Here is a 20,827-nt window from a genome sequence, read left to right on the forward strand (position 1 = left end):
GTGCCAAGGAATAGCTCTTAAAAAAAAAGGTTATATTTGTTATGAAAAAGAATTCGTATATCTCTATCTTCATCCATCCATCCATCCTCTCAGGATCTGCTAGAGCATCCTAGCTCTCCTGGTCTGAGTGCTAGGATCCCCTCTGCAGCCAGCTCTGTGTCCAAGCCCCAGCTTCTGCAAACACAATGGGCTTACTTACGGATTCAAAGATTTGGAGGATCTGCTTTAAAAACATCCGGAGATATGGACCATGGATAGTGACCGATTAGCTGTGTTTTAACAACGATTGATGGTGGGCAAAGAGTATCTAGAAGGTTCTCTTTCTACTTTGGAATTTTTCATAGTAAGAGGAAGGGGAAGTGAGATCAGAATTAAGTTGCATACACACAAAAATTTCTCTCTTGGGTTTTGGGGGCTGAGCTCATCCAAAATGTCCCCTCTGAGGGGCCCTCCCACATTACCTATGTTGAAGTTGTTCCTCTTCCCCTTCCTTTCCACTCCCCTCCATCATTGCTCTATTCTGTACCACTTTCAGAGCAGGAATCACTTCCTGCCATTATTTTGCTTGCTTGTACTCTCCTCCTGACATGAGCCCCATGGAACAAGGTCCTTACTTATCTGGCACATCATAGGTGATCAGGAATTTGCTGGTAGGTTGGCCATGTGGTAGACAATCAGTAGTAGTTAGTTCCTCTCTTGGTGTTTAGCTTTATATCTCCTCTCTTGTCCCTTTTGGCTGTCACTCAAGCTTGAGCAGTGAGGCCTTACTTTGGTTGGTCTTCAGCATTTATCTTCTCAATAGCTAGCTGATCCTTTGGCCAGTCTCCACCCACCCTGCACCCTCCATTTCATCAGCAGTCACTTCCAGCTGATAATTGCCATGCACCACACCTTATTCCCATGATACTATGTATTTGTTACCTAGAACTGAGGATAAAATGTTGGGTTACCCAGGGAACTTCAGTGCAAAGTGACAGCCAACTAGGAGAGGGGAGCTCATTGGCTCCTATAACTGTCAGTCAGCCACACACCCCCTGTGGGCTGCCATTTAATGGAGCACATAGAAGTTGGGTCCCGGGCAGGTGGTCAGAGCCTTCTGCAGAACCTGTCCTAGGACATTCCTGTATATTACCCACAAGTCAATTTTTTGCATTCAGGCCCCCACCTGTCATGAGGCACAGTCACTGCTGGCTGATGGGAGAAGGTAGGGCTGGACACAGTATGTAATAGAAATATTGCTGGTGGCCCTTGTTGAGGTGAGAGACCAGGCTCTGGCCAGGACAAATGCTTCCCAGCTCCTAGGAGCACAGGGCTGACTTGGTGATGAGGACAGGGAGTGTGTCCAGTGGAGGAGGGACAGTGTGAGCAAAGGGGCCTAGCAGTGGGATTGGAATGGAGAGCAACAGGAGTACTATGAGGCGGTGAGAGGGTGAGAGTTGCCCTGTCTTCTGCTTCTGCCTAATTTGTATGTTGCTCACATCCGCAGATTGCCTTACAGCTTTAAAGCAGCATCTCACAGGCAAATGTTATTGGGTATCCTGTTTGTACTCTTTTTCTAGGATCCGATGGGGCACAGGGGACTCGGAAATCCTTCAGCAGATTATTTCCCAGTCCCAGAGGGGACACCTGGAGCCCATGCTTCATTACTTCATCCCCAGCACCTGCCTGGACCATGCTTTCCATTTCTGAAGGTGTGTTGTATTTGCAGGTGCAAAGAGAATAAATATGATTATGATAATTTGCCCAGGACATCTGTTGTCATCGCCTTTTATAATGAAGCCTGGTCAACACTTCTTCGGACAGTCTATAGTGTTCTGGAGACATCCCCGGACATCCTGTTGGAAGAGGTGATCCTGGTGGATGACTATAGCAACAGAGGTAAGCCCCAAGCCTTGGCTTCCTGCAGGGCCTGGCCTTGGTAGTGACTGGAGATGAAAAGCTGACGGAAGGGTAGAGCAGGCTGAGGAAGGACAAGCTGCCTTTGTCCCCTGAGCAGCCCAAGCCCTAGGTAGTGGGGAGGTAGATGGGAGGGGTGGGAGGGAGGGTAGGGCCTTGGAGTCTACCATCAATCATGGAGCCTAGTAGAGAGCTATCAACATGTTCTATGGGGACTAGAAGGCCCAGATCAGCCTGAGAGCTCCCAGGTGCTCTGTAGGGAATGGCCAATGGCTGCGATAAGTTGGGATGGGGCAGGAACTGTGGAGGTAGGAGGAATATCTACAGCACCCACCCATGGTGACAGCCTTGGCTTGGCTAGGACTAGCATGTCCATGGGGATGAAACCAGCCAGTGGATTTGGGGATTGATGATCAGGTGAGGGCCACTGAAATTAATGAGGAAGCAATATCAAGGATATAACAACAGTTAGAACTGTGTGGGCTTTGCTCCAAGCCAGGTTACCATCCCCAGGCCTCCTGTGAGGTTAGCAGCTGCTGTTAGCTAAGGATGTGTCTGGCAGGCCCTGCTCCTGGTCTGTGGGACTGTGGAGCCATGTGTCTGTGTTCTGGTTGGTGTGGGCACAGGGCTGTTCTTTCAGATACTTACCACACAAGGAAATACAGCTCTGTGGCGCCACTTGCCTGATGTGAGTGTTGATGGTGGTGTTAGGGCCTGACTCCTCCTCAGACTTTCTCCACTTCCTCCAGGGAGCAGGGTGTCCCTATCTGCCTGGCCCAGGTTGGCCCCTCACATCTGGTGGGGGGGGGGGGGCTTAAAGGGTAAGAGGGTCACACCTCTTTTCTTAAAGGGCACTACCTGCAAACTCTCCCACCTACCACACGAGGCAGAACATGGTTTTCTGGTTGCACCTAGATTCAGGGAATGCTGGGAAATAAATGTAGCCATTTTCCTGATGACTGAGCTGAGCTAAAATTCCTAGACAGAGTAGCAACTGAGGGGGCACAGAGCAGGGCACTGTCCTTGCTGGCTGGGCTGGAGTTTGGTGCAGTGTGGAGCCTAGTAGTCAACTGAGCTCTGACCCACTATGCTCTGGGTTACTGCATGGGTTTAAATCCTGGCTCCAACTTAGGAAAATGGCCCAGGCAACATGGCATAACCCTGGCACCCCCATCCCGAGCGTGAGGCCTTCATTGTTTCCATGAATTCACCATGCACTGTATCTGCTTGACTCTGCTTAGGGGAGGTGAGGCGGGGGGGCTACTCTGCTATTCCTAGCACCAAGTTATTTGCAATTATAGTTGTGACTTAATGTCAGCTGATGAATTTCTTCAAATGTTAAGGGTCCTTAGAGAAATGTTTTCATCAACATTGAAGCAACCTAAAATATTTTGTACAGTTTTCCCCTTCACTGATGGGCGAGGACTTGAAGCAAAGCCCATGCTGATAGGAGGAAATGTTCTCTCATTTTCTTTCTGGCAGAGTGCAGTCGCACCTGCTTCCTTCCACCCGACCCTAGGGAATGGGGACCAGCCTCTGTCTCTGAGGTGGGGAGAATTCGAGGCCAGGGCTAACCAAGTGCCTGGCTCCCTCCTACTCATCCCCTCCTCTGCAAGCTGGCATGAAGGTGTCCTAAGTTTGTTTTTGTTTGTGGATGTGGGGATTGAACCCAAGGCCTTGAATATAGTACTAGGCAAGCACCCTAACACTTGAATGATACCACCAGCCCTGTTGGCTTTGAACTCAAGATCTTCCTTCCTCAGCATCCTGAGTAGCTGGGATTACAGCCATACACCATCATGTTCTTGATAAGGTATTGATTAGTTTGAAATGGAAGTGAAATAGCGTGAGCAAATCCTGGGAGGCAGGGTTAATTAAGCCTGTAGAGTCTGAGTGAGGCTTCCTAGGGTCAAATCATGGCTCCTCAGCTTCTTTGCTTAGTGACATTTAGGCAAATTACATAGCCACTCTGGCCCCAATATTCTCATCTGTGGAACAAGATAACACTAGCGCTTATCTCACAGGATTCTTAGGGGGATTGAGTGGGCCACCCGTAAATCTCTTAGATGTACATAGCCCAGTAGGACCTCTTTTCTGTTGCCTGCTATTATTGTGGCTATTCACACTAAGCTGTAAGGTCCTCCTCAGAGAGTTTATTCTTTTTTTTTTTGGCCAGTCCTGGGCCTTGAACTCAGGGCCTGAGCACTGTCCCTGGCTTCTTTTTGCTCAAGGCTAGCACTCTGCCACTTGAGCCACAGCGCCACTTCTGGCCATTTTCTATATATGTGGTGCTGGGGAATCAAACCCAGGGTTTCATGTATACAAGGCAAGCTCTCTTGCCACTAGGCCATATTCCCAGCCCAGAGTTTCTTCTAACTGGTGTATTAGTCAGCTTGTCATCACTGTAATAAAATAGCTGACATGGGTTACTTAGGAAGAAGTTTCTTTCGCTCCCAGTTTCAAGGACTTAGGGCATGACATCTATAAAGCCATTCCATTCTCGTGGTGGGAGCATGGGGGAGGTGTAAATGATTACATCTGGAACCCCAAAGTTCCACAACCTCCCAACAGTGCCACCCTGAGGACAGAGTTTTATTTGTTGCTACAATCACAATACCGTACCCTTAGGGGACACAGGCTGTCTTCATCTGTAGCATTGTGATTGGATAGTTCATGGGTGGGTTTTTTTGTTGTTGTTGTTTGTTTTTAATGTTCACAAGTCAGGCTATAAAGTCATATTTTGGTAGCGGTTTAATTGAGATATATTCAGGCACTTTACCATTTCCCCCTGTAGGTGCATGGTTTGGTATGCAGATGTTAGTTGAGGAGCAGATGAGGGTTCTAGAATTCTCCACAGCAACGGCCTCCTTCAGCCATCAGTGACTTTCCAACCTTGGTTCTGGGTGAGGGGAGGGTGTTCAGTGGGAGGCCCTGACCTTGCTGCTCTCTGTTTTGTTTTCCCAGAGCACCTGAAGGAGCGCTTGGCTGAAGAGCTGTCCGCCCTGCCCAAGGTGCGGCTGATCCGTGCCAACAAGAGGGAGGGCCTGGTTCGAGCCCGACTGCTGGGAGCCTCCATGGCCAAGGGCGAGGTGCTGACCTTCCTGGACTGTCACTGTGAGTGCCACGAGGGGTGGCTGGAGCCGCTGCTGCAGAGGTGTGTGAGCCACCCACGGCGGGAGGAATGTCCCCTTGGGTGGACACAGGGACTGTGGCTCATTGAGTCATGGTGGCTGTTTGAGGGGCATTGGGTACCTGGGTCAGACAGATATCCTCAAGTCCCCTGTCAACTTCTATGAAAGTGCTCAGAGCGCTGCAGCCTGTGGGAGGCACTGTAGCACTGTTGCGCTTACTGTTACTTCCTGTCTAGCCATTGCAGAGGACCTTGATCGTGAGATTCTTATTTTATTTTAAATTTTGTATTGTCATTATAAGGATGATGTACAGAGGGGTTACAGTTAACATAAGTCAGGTAATGGGGACTTTTCTTTTTGGACTAAATCACCCCTTCACTCAGTCTCTCCTGGTTTTTCCCCTCTTGTCCACACCCACAAGTTGAATGGGTCATTTTAAGCATATTGTCCAGTGAGCACCACTGTTGCATATGCTCACCCTTTGTCCTTCCATTTCCCGCCTTTCCCTCTTCCATTGTGCCCGCCTTCTACCCTCCAGAAGAGATAAGTGAACAAACAAGACAAAAAGAAAAGAGAGCAAAAACAACAACAAAAAGCAAATCCTGTTGTCTCCATTTCCATTTCCTGGATAAATAAATATGTAAAAAGTTTCCATTGCTGGGTGCTGGTGGCTCATGCTTGTAATTTTAGCTACTCAGTAGGCTCAGATCTGAGGACTGCAGTTAAAAGCCAGCAGGGCAGTTGGTCAGACCCTTATTTGCAATTACCTGCCAAAAAATTGGAAATGGAGCTGTGGCTCAAGTGGTAGAGTACTAGCTTTGAGTGAAAAAGCCAAGGGAGAGTTCAGGGCCCCGAGTTCAAGCCCCACCACTGACACATGGATACACAGAAAAGTTGACATCATATAGAATCATGCTCCTACAGATTAGGTGTTTCTATATTTCTTTCAAGCAGGGGTCCGTTCACCATTACAGACAATGCACAGAAAGCTACAGACCCTTGAAATTGAGGGGCCCATAATACGTTTTCCTACTTGTTAAATGTTTTCCTACTTTTTTGTGGTGCTAGGGATCAAACCCAGGATCTCTAGCATGCTAGGCCAAGTGCTCTACCACTGAGCTACCTGAAGCTTCCAAAAAAATGTTCTTAAAGTCAAAAGGAGAAAAATGAACATCATTATGGTTTTGTTCTGTTCTGCCTATACTGGGGTTTGAATTCAGGACTTTATACATGCCCAAATTCTGCTACATCGCCAGCCCTTTGTAATCTGGTTATTTATTGTGTATGTGCCAATCCTGGGCTTGAACTCAGGGTTTAGGTGCTGTCCCTAGGCTTTTTTGCACAAGGCTAGTGCTCTATCACTTGAGCCACAGCTTTACTTCCATTTTTTGGTGTTTTTTTTTTTTTTGTGATTAACTGCATAAGAGTCACAGACTTTCCTGCCCAGACTAAGCAAATGTCAGCCTCCTCAGTCTAGAATTATAGGTGTGAGTCACTGGTACCCTGCTTCTCTGGTTATTTTTTAAACTTGGTCTTGCTTTTTTTTTTTTTTGGTCCCACGGCACATCGGGATTCCAGTCCTCTTTATTTACACTGTCCACTGTTTCTGAGATGGACAGTGTCAACAAAACAGCTTTGTTACGTTGAGATGAGGTGTCTCAGGAACTTTTTTCCCCAGACTGATTTCATTCCATAATTTTCCTCCCTATCTCAGCCTTCTGAGTAGCTAAGATTACAGATGTAAGCCATCAGCATCCAGCTGGAGTAAAATAATGAATGTATCATAATGAATCCAGCCTTGATTATGCATGTCTTTATATAGTAGTGATAACAAATATATATATATATATATATATATATATATATATATATATATATGGAGGAAGTTGTCCATGAAAGCCATCACGTGGCTCTGTCTTTACCCCCTTCCCTTCTCCAAGGGGCCTGGTTCTCTTCTCTTCGTTTTCCTCTACCACTTCCTCCAGTGTCTCAGTCCCTGCATGGGCTCCTGGTTGTGCGTGGGGAAGGCAGGAGCTGGGCTGGCAAAGGAGTAGCCCTCCTGGAGGGAGAGGAAGGTGCAGAGGTCTTTGTCTGCTCTTCCCTCATAGGGCAGACTGAGGTCCAACATTCCCTCAGGAATCCTTACATTTGCCCTATGTAGCTATGAGTCCAGTATGTGAGCCCAGGGTGACAGGGGCTCTGAGGCCTTTCAGGGATGGGCTAAGGGCAGGAATTAAGGAGCAGGATTAGAATGTCTACTGTAACTGCAAAGCTGACCTTTTGGTCTGGGTGTTAAGATAACTATTTCTTGTCTTGTTTTTCTTTTCTTGCTTTTTTTTTTGTGTGTGTGTGCTCATATTGGGACTTGAATTCAAGGCAAATACTCTACCACTAGGCCATCTTCCCAGCCTTGGGACTTGAATTCAAGGCCTTGTGCTCTCACTTGCCTTTTTCACTCATAGCTGCCACTACTCCAACCACTTCTGTTCACCTCCACTTCTGATTTTTTGGCGGTTAGTAGGAAGGAGATAAGAATCTCTCAAATTTTCTGCCCAGTCTGGCTTTAAACCATGATCCTAAGATCTCAGCCTCCCAAGTAGCTAGCATTACAAGCATGAGCCAACCACCACCTGGCGTGAGAGAACCATTTCTTGATGTTAAGATTGTGATGAAACCTGAGAAATTGAAAATCTGCTTGTTTTGGAAGTAACCCATGATTCCTCCTGCAGGATTCAAATTTAGCTAGAATGTAGGGAGAAAAGATGGAAGCCATGAGACTTCCTCCGGTGTTTTCCATAGAGATCCCTGCCTGGGCCCAAGATGGCTGCAGACTCCCCCTCCCCCCCCAATAAGGGAAGCAGGCCTCAGATGCACCTGTGGGTCATTGTCACATCTCTTGGCTGTCCTGTCAGCCGTTCAGGCGGACAGACAGGCTGTGTTGGGTGTTGGCAGGATCTATGAGAAGGAGTCAGCAGTGGTGTGCCCCGTGATCGATGTGATTGACTGGAATACCTTTGAATACCTGGGCAACTCCGGGGAGCCCCAGATTGGCGGCTTTGACTGGCGGCTGGTGTTCACGTGGCACGTGGTTCCTGACCGGGAGCGCATGCAGATGCGTTCCCCCATCGACGTCATCAGGTCAGGCTGCTTCGGGGGGACTTGTGGCTTGGAGCCTTATCACATCTGGTGACAGCAGTGAGGGCTTCAGAGGGATGGTCAGTGGTCAGGTGCCCCTCCCCCCCAACCTCTCGCTTCCCCCACAAACACCTCCCACAGTATTTCCTTATTTTTATTGGATATCTTTACTATGAAAGTAGATATTATATTAGTATGTTTTGATTAATTATTTTATTGTTCCCTTTCCTTTATGCCAGTCCTGGAGCTTTTGAACTCAGGGCCTGGATGCTGTCTCTGAGATTTTGTGCTCTACCACTTTGAGCCACAGCTCTACTTCTGGCTGGGGGTGGTGTGTGTGTGTGTGTGTGTGTGTGTGTGTGTGTGTGTGTGTGTGTGTGTGTGTACATGCGCACGCTGTTACTAGGGCTTTTGAACTTAGTGCATGGGTGCTATCTCTGTACTTACGGCTTTTTTTTGGGGGGGGGTAGTTAATTGGAGATGAGAGTCTCATGAACTTTCCTGCCCAGTCTGGCTTTGAGCTGCGATCCTTAGATCTTACCCTCCTGAGTAGCCAGGATTACAGGTATAAGCCACTGGTGCTTGTCTGATTCATTTAATTCTTAAATTAGGGTAAAATTTGTGTAATTTAAGATTCAACTTTTCTTTTTTTTGAACCAGAGCCTTACAGATACTAGGCATGTACCTGTTTGTTCCTGTTTCCTCTGAATCTCAAAGCAGCTCAGTGGTACAGTGCTCGCTGAGCATGTGTGAAGCTCTGGATTCAAGTCTCAGACACACAACAAAAATGAGTGAACAGATCGGCACTGGTGGCTCGTGCCTGTAATCCCAGCTACTCCAGGAGGCTGAGAGCCAAAGATAGCAGTTTGAAGCCAGCATGAGCAGGAACGTCTCTAAGACTCTTACAACCATTTAACCACCCAAAAACCCAGAAGTGGAGCCATGGCTCAAAGATGTATAGAGTGCTAGCCTTGAGGAAAAAAGAGCTCAGGGACAATGCCTAGGCCCTGAGTCCAAGCCTCATGACTGACAAAAGGAAAGCAAAAACAAAAACAGAGTGAATAAATGAAAGCACATGGGTTTCTCCCACCCCTTGAGCCCCTGCTCATTTTGGGGTGCTATTCCCTTCTCCAGTTGGCTAGCTCCTCTTCCTCCCACAGTCCTCACTTCCACCAGTAAACTCAGCCTTGCCCTCCCTGCCCCCTGCTCTCTTCTGAGTGCCCACAGGGACATGGTAGGGTTTGTCTGGTAAGGTGTCTGTCTGTGAGCCCCCCCACAGCAGGTCCTGTGGGTGTATCTGTGCCTCTGGGCCCAGCTCCGTGCAGGGAAGGGCACTGGTGAACTTGGTACACTTAGAGATGGATGAATAGACTAGAGGGTTGGAGGTGGGAAAATATGGCTAAGTCAGCTACCTATGATGGTTTCCTGTTGCTTATACTGAAATGCAGATCCATGCTCTTCCAGATCTCCAACAATGGCTGGGGGACTGTTTGCTGTGAGTAAGGACTATTTTCAATATCTGGGGTCTTACGATACAGGAATGGAAGTTTGGGGTGGAGAGAACCTCGAGTTCTCCTTTAGGGTAAGTATTCTGGTCGTTTCTTTGCATCCCTTGTAAATCTGTTCTCTCTGTCTCTGTCTCTTTCTGAATGATGATGGGATCTACTATAAGACCCACTGGTAGATTTTTTTTTCTACCTGGTCAGTTTGTCCAGAGATTCTGCCTATGATAGGCATGTGCGACACATCTCTTATAAAAGCTTGCTGATTTTCTTTCATCTGTTTACAAAACATGCTTTTAAAGCCTTGGGGTGTAAAGGGTCCTGTGGGTCGTGTATGTTTCCTCTCTTGGTCTAAAGAGGGAAGGGAAGCCAGGGGAGGGGCTGTGACTCAGTCAAGGTCTCTCAGAATTAGCAGCACAGGTCCCTACGTAGCTCCCTCCTCTTCCTGTCTCCTGGAGTCTTTACTTGAATGTGTTGAAGTGACCTCTTCCTTGGCACAGTGCTTTCCAGACTTGGACACATATGAGAACTGTTGGGAAATGTGTTAAAGAAGCCAGATTCCCAGGTTCCATCTGAAAATTCAGGCTTGATGGATTTAGGGTAAGGCCAGGACACACACACGCACATGTACACACACACACACACACACAGAGGCATGCATGCACGCACACACGTACAGACTGCTGAACTTGCCCTAAGGAAGTCCTTCTAAAAGCCCATGGCATCTCTGTAGAGCTTCTAGTCAATGGAATTTTACATTTTTAAGTCAATTATAAGTACAGTTATAATCCCTGATAATCCTGAGGGAGAGGTAGGAGGAGGATGTGGTCCAAGGCTACCCCCTTCAAAAGCATGATCTGAAAAATAATTTAGAAGCAAAAGGCCAGGGATGTGACTCAGGTTGTGGATCAGTTGCCTACCAAGTGCAGGCCCTGAGCTCTATCACCGCCACCACTGCCACAACAGCAAAACCCTTTGGTCTTTAATAATACTTTATCTGCTCATGAAAAGTGCAAACAGTTAGGTCTTCCATGGAGAACTCATAACTCTGAATCATAAACAGCAAATATACTGGGTCACTACTGGCTCACACACTCAGGAGACTGAGATCTGAGGTTTGCAGTTTGAAGCCAGCCCTGGGAGAGACAAATCTGTGGGACTCTTACCTCCAATTGACCAACAAAAAAGCCACGAGTAGAGATGTGGCTAGTGGTGGGGCATCAGCCATGAGCAAAAAATTCAAGCAAGGGCATCATGGACCTGCATTTAAACCCACCCTCCTCAGACAAAACAAAAACAAAATCCACCATATGTGACCTTGATTTGTGCTGTCCTTGCAAAAATGAGGTGCTCGTGGCCCCTCAGACCACTGTGTCATTGAATTTTGGGTGTCCTTCTAATGGTCTTTCTGCCTCTTTCCCAGGTGTCAGGCTGCTCTGCCTGCTTCTAGAAGCTCTTCCTCTGTCCCTTCCAACTCTCCCCTTCCTTGCTGCTTTCCTATCTTCTGTGGCTAGGCGATCAGGTAATGAAGCCTTGTTTTATGTGTCAAGTAACTGGGTTGCCAGCATGTCTCTGTGGACCTCCACACATCAGGTGCATGAGCACTGGTTAGAGCCTTGGTGATGGACTTTGGGGTCTTGGCTCTGATGGCTTTTGTTTGTCTTCAGAGCTGCATTCTTGTACTTTGCCTGTCTCCCGTATCATGAGCATGTTGGGTAAGTGGCCTTTGTTCCCATGGAGGCCAAATGGGACTTCTGAGTATGGATTTCTTCTCCTTGGCTCTGTGCACAGATTTGGCAGTGTGGGGGGACCCTGGAAATACACCCCTGCTCCCACGTTGGCCACGTTTTCCCCAAGCAAGCCCCCTACTCTCGCAGCAAGGCTCTGGCCAACAGCATTCGTGCAGCTGAAGTGTGGATGGATGAATTTAAGGAGCTCTACTACCATCGCAGCCCCCACGCTCGCATGGTGAGTCCCAGCCATTACACACGTCATAGCCAATTCTCATCTTCCCACATAGTCAGTTCACTTCCCGAAATAGGGGACAAGCTGGGCCTCAGGATTTGAGTATGAGAAAACTGTATTCCTGCATTTGCAATAATCTCATACAATTTGTATTACTTCCAGTAGCCAACATGAAGTTAATGAAGACATTGCCATTACTCCCAGGGGGAAAGGCAGGATTAGGCTTCTGCCGGTCAGACAGTCAGTATGGTTTTATGTGTATTTAAAGATGTTTAAAGCTGGGCACTGGTAGCTCATGTCTATAATCCTAGCTACTCAGGAGGCTAAGAGCTGAGGATTGAGGTTTAAAGCCTGGGAGCCCAGTCAGGAAAGTCTGTGAGACTTATATCTCCATATAACCAGCAAAAAGCCAGAAGTGGAGCCGTGGCTCAAATGGTAGAATGCTAGCTTTGAGCATAAAAGCTCAGGGACAGTACCCCATCCTGCGTTCAAGCCCCAGGACCAGTGTGCACACATGCAAGCATGCATGCATGCGTGCGCACATACACGTACACAATGTTTAAAGAGGTGTATATTATTTAATATAAATCATTGACTCATTCCTATTGAACCATGATCAAGGGCACAGTAATTCATGCCTATGGTGCCCACCTAATAGACATGTGTTCTCCACAAAGCACAGCACAATCTTCTTGTCCTTAGGAATACAAGACAACACTTAAGAATGTTCCTTAATTACATCTCAATGCAACTTGGTACTTTCCTCTCTCCCTAAAAAATGAGAAAGAACCAAAAACATAATTTTTGCAAGTATAGAAATGTGTCATAAATTATACACAATACAAGACAACACTTCAACACTATGATTGGGGAGTAGTTTTAAAAGTAAAGTCACAGCTGGGCACCAGGGGGTCATGCCAGTAATTCTAGCTATTCAGGAGGCTGAGATCTGAGGATTGAGTTTCAAAGCCAACCCATGCAGGAAAGTCCATGAGACTTTTATCTCCAATTAACCACCAGAAGTGGAGCTGTGGCCATGGTTAGCTGTGTGCTCACCTTGACCATAAAAGCTCAGCAACAGTGTCCAGGCCCTGAGTTCAAGCCCTCACTTACTTAAAGTCACCAACTTACTCTAAAAGGGCACTCAGGAGACCATGAAAATGACCCACATTTACAGTATACTGTAACAAGAGGCAGAATGTTGTTTTAGATCCTGTTTAGGATTGTGAACATGGAACAACTTGTCTTTTCCCCTCCCATGAATGTCAGTGGGTATTTATTTGGGGATTATAAGCAAGTTTTAGAAGGTAGAATTTGCACATACAGCATGGATAAAGACAGGAGCTTGACTCTTACCTCATAGCCGGTCTGGCCTCTGTCAAGTCATGTGTCAGGCAGGTACCTATTGGGACATGCCTCTTTATAACCAGAATGGCTGCATCCACAACTATGGGTGGGAGCTAAGGCCCAGCTCCGTGGGTGAAAGTTAGGGCTCAGTGTCCTTGCCTTCTTACTGGATGTCTTTGGTCTCCCCTCGGAGGCCTCTTCCTACCCCTGGTTAATTATCTAAGAACTGCAGGGGCTTAGTCTCCCCATTCCATTCCCACACTGGGCCACGCTGACACCCTTCCTTGCCACATGTGATGGGCTATGAAAGATCGGGGGCAGGGAGGTGGCACCCTGACAGTGCCAGTCCACCTCTCCCCTATCTGCTGCATGTAGGGTGCTAAGGTTTCAGCTCTGTGGCTTTGGTCCCCACAAACCCCACCACACACTGTGCTGAGACCCTGGACCCCCATGGCCCCAGCATGCAGTAGATGCCCAGTAAAATCAGGGTGCCCTTTGGTAGTGAGAGAGCCTTCGCAAAGGCAGGCCTTTCTAGGGAGCCCCAGAACCTTTAGGGACTCACTGTGCTGTGGATTCTCAGGAACCCTTCGGGGATGTGTCGGAGAGGAGGCAGCTCCGAGACAAGCTCCAGTGTAAAGACTTCAAGTGGTTTCTGGACACTGTGTACCCAGAGCTGCACGTGCCTGAGGACAGACCTGGCTTCTTCGGAATGGTGAGCCAGGCAGCCGTGGTGCTCACGTCTGAGCAATGGGTGCTGGGAAAGCAAAGCTCCTTCTTGGGGACTATGGCCTCCCCCATTCCCATACCCTCCCACCCTGTCATCCCCCGTGCTCCTGCTCTCTGTGAGTATCTGTGCATTGGGTCCAGAATGTCAGATCTGGAAGCCATCTGGAAATGGGCACCTGTGAGCCTCTCGTGTTCTAGATGAGGAAACAGAGGCCTCCTCAGTGTTCCCACGTACTAGGTTTTGCTGCCACCTTATGACTAGTTAGTAGTTCCCAGCTTTAGAGTGCATAAAGGCAGGGGTAGGGGTGAGAGAGTTACATCCAAAAATGAATGTTTCTCTAATGAGCTCAGCTAAGCACGCCTAGTGTATTTGGGTGTTGCTGAGAATCACACAGCTATAAACACACAGAGATGCAGAGTGGTTTGAGTTCCGTCTCTGTGCTTCTAGAATAGTCAAGACTGGGGTTTTCTTGCTTTCCTTCTTTCCTGTTCTACCCTCCATCCTTTCCCCTCTGTGTAATCAAGCCATGTCATTTTACTCCTGTGCACTACAGTACACATCTTTGTAAACTTTACATAGTATGTACAGAACTGCAGGCTATTATTCTACTAAAACAAACACCAATTTCTTGCTATTTGGTTCCTATTCATAGTCCCATGAATTTTCAAGTTTTCTCTTCAGGTGGTACTCAGATTCCAGTGGGGATCCAAGCAAAGTCCACGTGTTGTTTTTGGTTGCTGCACCTTATTTCCTTTCTTTTCTTTTTTAAAAACGATACTGAGGTTTGAACTCAGGGGCCTCATGCTTGTAGGCAAGTGGTCTATAGCTAGCTACACCACCAGCTCTTTTTGTTCACTGGTTATTTTGAGATAGGATCTTGCCTTTTGCTCAGGCTTGTGCCTGGACCACAGTCTTACTGTTTCATGCTTACTATGTCATGACAGACACACATACCATTTCACCTAGATATTGATTGCGATGGGTCCTGGGCCCTGACTCTGAGCTTCTTTTGCTCAAGACTGGTATTCTACCACTTGAGCCATAGCTCCACTTCTGGATTTGTGCTAGTAATTTAGAGATAAGAATGTGGATTTTCCTGCTCAGGCTGTCTTTGATCCTCAGATCTCAGCCTCCTGAGTGGCTTGGATTACAGGCATCAGCCATCAGCACCTGGTCTGACACGGATGGGGTCTTACGGATTATTTGCCTGGGCTGACCTGGTATCTCAGCCTTGTGAGTAGCTAGAATTACAGACATAAACCACTGACACCTGGCTGTTTTCTAATAATACTAACACAACTACTGGTTTATTCCAAAAGGTTTTAAAAATAGTTTTAAGACAACAACCTAATCCAGGTATGGTGTTATAGCCTATAATCCTAGCTACTCAAGACAATCATGATTTCCAAGCCTACCCTGGAAAAGTTAATGATCTAATTAACTCTATCTCAAAAACAAAAGGGCTGGGCTGGGAATGTGGCTTAGTGGTAGATTGCTTGCCTAGCACTCATGAAGCCCTGGGTTCAATTCCTCAGTACCACATAAACAGAAAAAGCTGGAAGTGGCGCTGTGGCTAAAGTGGTAGTGTGCTAGCCTTGAGCAAAAGAAGCCAGGGACAGTGCTCAGGCCCTGAGTTCAAGACCCAGGACTGGAAAAAAAAGGGGGCGGGGGCAGGCTAGTGCTTGTCCTCCATACTCAAAGCTCTGGGTTCATACCCCAGTATAGTATTATAATACACTGTACACTGAATGAGATTTAAGGTTTCTTTGCTCTGTTTGTTATACACATTTCACTATCAAGCATACATTGCTCTGAAGTCATTTTTAAAATCCTTTTCTTTGGTTTAATAGTCTTTATTCTGGGCTCATGTGATCTCTCTCTCTCTCTCTCTCTCTCTCTCTCTCTCTCTCTCTCTCTCTCTCTCTCTCTCTCTCTCTCTCTCTCTCTCTGCTTTTCCCCTTTCTTTGCAGGTACTGGGGCTTGAAATCTGAGCCAGGGCTCTTTCCCTTAACCTTTTTACTCAAGGGTGGCGCTCTTATCACCTGAGCCACAGCTCCACTTTCAGCATTTTTGGTAGCTTATTGGAGATAAGAGTATCCTAGTCTTTCTTGCCCCAGCTGGCTTCGAACCTCAACCCTCAGATGTCAGCCTCCTAAGTAGCTAGGATTACAGGCTTGAGCCATCTGTGCCTCGTGAGATGTGAGTCTTTTTGTCTAGAAAACAGTCATGTCTCTGATGCTCTGGCTCAGCATCTTCCAGTGGAGTAAAGATTCCTGCCACCGTGAGGATGGGAGAACATGTGGAGAAGAGGATGTGCTAGGCAAGAGGAAGGGTCCCCTCCTCCAGCCCCGTTCTGCAGCCTGCTGTCCCCTCCATCCTCCTTGAGCCTTGTGTGGGAATCTGTTCGTCCAGTAGAAACCTAGATGGGAATTTCACCTTGTGTTTTGTTTAGCTCCAGAACAAAGGACTAAAAAAATTCTGCTTTGACTACAACCCTCCTGATGAAAACCAGATTGAAGGGCACCAGGTTATTCTGTACCCTTGTCATGGGACGGGCCAGAACCAGGTAGGTGTGTGAGCCTCCAGAAGGGAGAGAGGAGGGCAAAGCTCAAAGCTCTGAGTTTTTGTTGTTGTTGTTGTGGTGGTGGTTTTTAATTAATACTTGATTTTTTTCTGAGCTTGCACCTGCCTCCCAGGTGGGTGACCCCAGATTCAACCCCCAGCACTGCAGATTTTTTTCATTACAGAAGTAATAAGTACTCCTCATAGAACACGTGGGAGGTATAAAATACAGAAGCCACAGAGACCACTATTAAAATGAAAGATGGGGCTGAGAATATGGCCTAGTGGCAAGAGTGCTTGCCTCGTATACATGAAGCCCTGGGTTCAATTCCCCAGCACCACATATATAGAGAATGGCCAGAAGTGGTGCTATGGCTCAAGTGGCAGAGTACTAGCCTTGAGCAAAAAGAAGCCAGGGACAGTGCTCAGGCCCTGAGTCCAAGGCTGGGGACTGGCAAAAAAAAAAAAAAAAAAAGTGAAAGTTGTATCTCCTTCCCATCTTTGTTTCTACACTGGTGTTAAATTTTTGACATTGTCATGCTTTATAATGCTATTAACTTGATCATACTTAGTCCATGACTTTGGAGAATATTACTCCAGACAGCCTTTTTGTTTTCCCTTAAGTGCTGGGGATCCACCCAGAGCCCTGCCCATAACACATGCACACTATTGCCATTTGCATGTGTGTCTATATATTTCTGTCCAATTAACTGTTTTGTTGTTTGCCTCCCTGTTTTTGCAATTGAAAATAACTCTGCCACTAACGTCTTTGGTCAGAAAGAAGGAAGAAGGGCAACAGCAGATCTGCATTTTCCATGGTTCCCCGGGAATCAGTTCTGCAATGGAATTCCAGGCTTTGATACCTAGCACCACACTACAGAACAGTGTTGATGGAAATTGCCTTAGCTATGGCTCGGATAGAACTTCCTAGGTGAAGTGGTACAAGTTAGGCTGGGCAGAGCAGGACAGAGCAGGCTCAGCCTAGGGTGTCTAGGGACCAGAACAGCAGCCTGGGCCAGGAAAGCAGGTGGACCTACCAGGGTAAGGCTCTTGGAAGAGGCAGGGAAGGAAAAAGGCAGTTGTAGAAGTATCAAAGCTTTCCCACTCTGAGGAGTGTCAGACACCTGCAGACAGAAGGCTGGAGAGTTTTCTTCTGCTCTGGGTCCAGTCCAAGTTCATTGACCATCCCATCTCGTGGTCTTCAGTAAGTTTCCATAATTTAGACCTCTGAAAACCTTAAGTCCATCAGGCTTTTTGGCTCTTAGAGCAGTGTTTATTCAAGCTGGTCCTCTAAGCCTTAACTGGGACCTAGATGCATCCCTATTGAGTCCCAGCCTCTGGCTTTCCCAACTCTCAGGATATGGGCAGGAAAAACATTGTTCTATGTGCCTTAGAATAGCCACCCACATTGGAGGAGGGCAGGTAGGTGCCTTGTCCAAACATGCAAACATTTGCCAGGTGCCAGTGGCTCATGCCTGTAATCCTAGCTTACTCAGGAGGCTGAGAGCTGAGGAGCAAGATCAGAATCCAGTCTGGGCAGGAAAGTTTGTGAGACTCATCTCCAGTTTACTACCAAGAAGCCAGAAGTAGAGCCATAGGCTTCACTGGTAAGAGTGCCAGACATGCAAAAAAGCTAAGACATAGCACCTTGGCCCAAAAGTTCAAGTCCCAGTACCATCCCCCCAACCCAAAGAAAACCCCACAAAAATTCCAGCTTCCTAGGCCTGATCTCAGATGACACTCTTTGTGGAAGGGGTAGGGGGCAGAAATCAGGATTTGCCCCAGTGCTGTAGGTAGTTTTAGGTATACCACATCAGGGAGTAATTGACATCTATTGTCCACCCCATTTTCAGTTTTTTGAGTACACATCCCAGAAGGAAATACGCTATAATACCCGCCAGCCAGAAGGCTGTGTTGATGTGGAAGCAGGAACCGATGTCCTCATCATGCAGCTCTGTAAAGAGACCGTCCCTGAGAGCCAGAAGTTTATCCTTGAGGTCAGTAAGTGCCCAGCCATCAGTCCGGGCTGTTGGGGAGGGTGGAAGCCAGCTGCTGCCTGGTATGTCCCAGTGGACTGCGGGCATGGGCTGCTCCCAGGGACGAGGGATTTGACTTTGATCCTGGGGAGGGGGTCATAGTGTCAGGGTACTTGGCACCTGCAGAACATGGGTTGAGATGAAATGGGGTTGGGAATGAATGACACAAACAGCCCAGGTGACACAATACAAGATCAGAACCTGGTTATGAAGTCACTGTGCTTTTTTTCTCTGAGCTTCATTTCACCCAGATCTAAGATGGACATGATTAGAGCAGCTTTTCTTACTCTAATGAGAACGCAATGTGAAGTGATCTTTGGAGCTTGATCAGAAGCATATTTGTCTTTGGAAGTTGCTAAGCTCCTCAGAGACTTGCTGTTTCGTATATATATGGTGTTTTAGCCAGGAAAACATCTCAGGGGCAGAGCTGGCTTTCCAAGCACCATTGGGTCTGGAAGACCACTGTCCCTGTTGGGCTGGTGGCAAGCCTGTGACAGAGTTTTACAAAGCGCTTGAAGAAATAAATCCAAAGAAAATGATTGGATAGAACATTAAAATCTTCTGTGAAATAGGTTTACTGTAAGTACATCGGAGTTGGAGTGTGTTTCTGGGAGGAAAATGTTACAATTAGCAATGGGATTTGCTGTCTGCTGAGAAGAGCCTACCACTATAGGGCTATTTGGTATAAGAAAATGAGAAGGGAAAATATTCCACATACCTCACAGATCTGTGGTCCTCTTCCTTTACCTTTCTCCCTGTGGTGCTCTCTCAAGGAGAAGTAATGTAAGCTAGAAGCAATAAAGTTGGTTTGATGAAGCCAGCTTAAGAATTTTACTGTGAATTTCCAGTGACCTTTTACAGAGCAGTACATTTGTTGAGAAGGACAGGCAAGTGGTTACATTATTTACTTCTCAGGTCTCTGGTGGCCTCTTAGGAGAGCTGGAAAGGCCTTTTCAGGTTCCTGATAGTGAGATTGTCTTGCACTCGCTTTTGTGTTCAAGGAATCTCTTCCCTTAGAACAGGCAAGCCTGCCTTTTCTGCTTTTTTGCTGCTGATTCTTGATTAAGTTAGTCATGGAGAGAAGAGAGATACCAGGGCTGGAGAGAGGCTTGTCAAGCTAGCTTAGGCCAAGTGAGGAGCTAGAACAGCAGAGGAGGCCATTAAAGAAGACCCTCATCTTCTAAGTGCGGGAGTTGGCCATCACAGAGACTCACCTCGGTATCCAGGAGAGAAACTCAGTCCAGTGGCCAAACCTGCCGTCTCACCCAACTAGCTTGTGGCTGAATTGGGACTTCCTTGCTGCCAAGTTTCCTGACTCAGTTTAAATTTGTCAGAGATAAAGATCACCAGCTAGGGAGTTGATTGACCTCAGAGAAGTTAGAGTTCTTTGTTCCGATCTCTGACAGATACCCAGACAAGCCAGCAGGTGGCACCCTTGGCCCCATGCTGGCCCAGTCTGTGCATGCCTGGTTCTCCCAACACACACACACACACACACACACACACACCCTGTCTTGAGTTGACATCCCAACACACACACACACACATACATACACACACACACACACACCCTGTCTTGAGTTGACATCCCAACACACACACACACACATACATACACACACACACCCTGTCTTGAGTTGACATTTTGCGTGGAAGATACTTAGCTTGCAACAGATATTTTTTTTTTCCAAAATGATGAAAACCACAAGCCAAGCTATTCAGAACCTATCTGAAAAGAGACTTTTTTGCCCCCTGAGGAACCATGTGTCATTGTCTTGAACATCCAATGTCTGTTATCATTTGCAGGATGATTCCTTAGTTCATGAACAGTCCAAGAAATGTGTCCAGGCTGTGAGTAAGGATTACAGCAACAATTTTGTGCCACTCTTACGAGAATGCACCAACACCGATCATCAGAAGTGGTTCTTCAAGGAAAACATGTCCTAGAGCATCCCCGTGGCAAGCCGGAAGCCCATCGAAGGCCCAGGGACTCTGTGACCAGCCGGGACTTAGCCGTGCAGAAGCTGGAGCCTACCATACACATCCTTCTAAGGAAATCATTTTTCCATTTGTGAGGATGTTGTTGGGTTTGGTAAAATGTGAATAAGTTTTGTACTGATTTTGAAAACTTACAAATGTCCTCCTCAAACCCTGTTTTCCAAGAGTAACCATTAGATGTTAACTCTTGGTATTGGGAAAATTAAAGCTTTATATTATTTTTCTATCAGAAGATAAATTCTACAGATGTGTCTTTTATTATCACTAGCAAAAAGCAAACCAAGCTAAATACTTTATTTGGGTACGAAGATATTTGTGATGTACTTTTGCACAACTCGACCAAACCTCCAATTGAGCTGGGCTGGCATTTTCTCAATATGGAGAGATGGACACTAGCAACATTGTGATCATTCCTGTAGGCCATCGAGATAGATCATGTTTATTACTAAAGGATGCTTTTTGCTTGTGTGTTGCTTTCACAGTCAGAACTCTATTATGTTCTTGTTGGTCAAAGGGAATGATTCAAAG

At 46.9% G+C, this 20,827-nt stretch overlaps 1 protein-coding gene across 1 annotated transcript in view; it reads left to right on the plus strand.

The window, feature by feature from the left end:
- The window catches only part of Galnt12 (polypeptide N-acetylgalactosaminyltransferase 12), a 31,306-nt gene extending 10,778 nt beyond the window's left edge, over positions 1-20,528 (plus strand). The window contains exons 2-10 of the mRNA XM_048337769.1: positions 1,709-1,878; positions 4,861-5,050; positions 7,980-8,165; positions 9,627-9,744; positions 11,456-11,632; positions 13,557-13,688; positions 16,156-16,269; positions 18,119-18,262; positions 20,108-20,528. Of these exons, the coding sequence (XP_048193726.1) occupies positions 1,709-1,878; positions 4,861-5,050; positions 7,980-8,165; positions 9,627-9,744; positions 11,456-11,632; positions 13,557-13,688; positions 16,156-16,269; positions 18,119-18,262; positions 20,108-20,248 (1,372 nt within the window). The 3' untranslated portion in view covers positions 20,249-20,528. The remainder of the gene's footprint in view (positions 1-1,708; positions 1,879-4,860; positions 5,051-7,979; positions 8,166-9,626; positions 9,745-11,455; positions 11,633-13,556; positions 13,689-16,155; positions 16,270-18,118; positions 18,263-20,107) is intronic.
- Positions 20,529-20,827: the final 299 nt, after the last annotated feature.

The sequence above is a fragment of the Perognathus longimembris genome, chromosome 1 (assembly GCF_023159225.1).
Source record: "Perognathus longimembris pacificus isolate PPM17 chromosome 1, ASM2315922v1, whole genome shotgun sequence".
Lineage (NCBI taxonomy): Eukaryota > Metazoa > Chordata > Mammalia > Rodentia > Heteromyidae > Perognathus > Perognathus longimembris.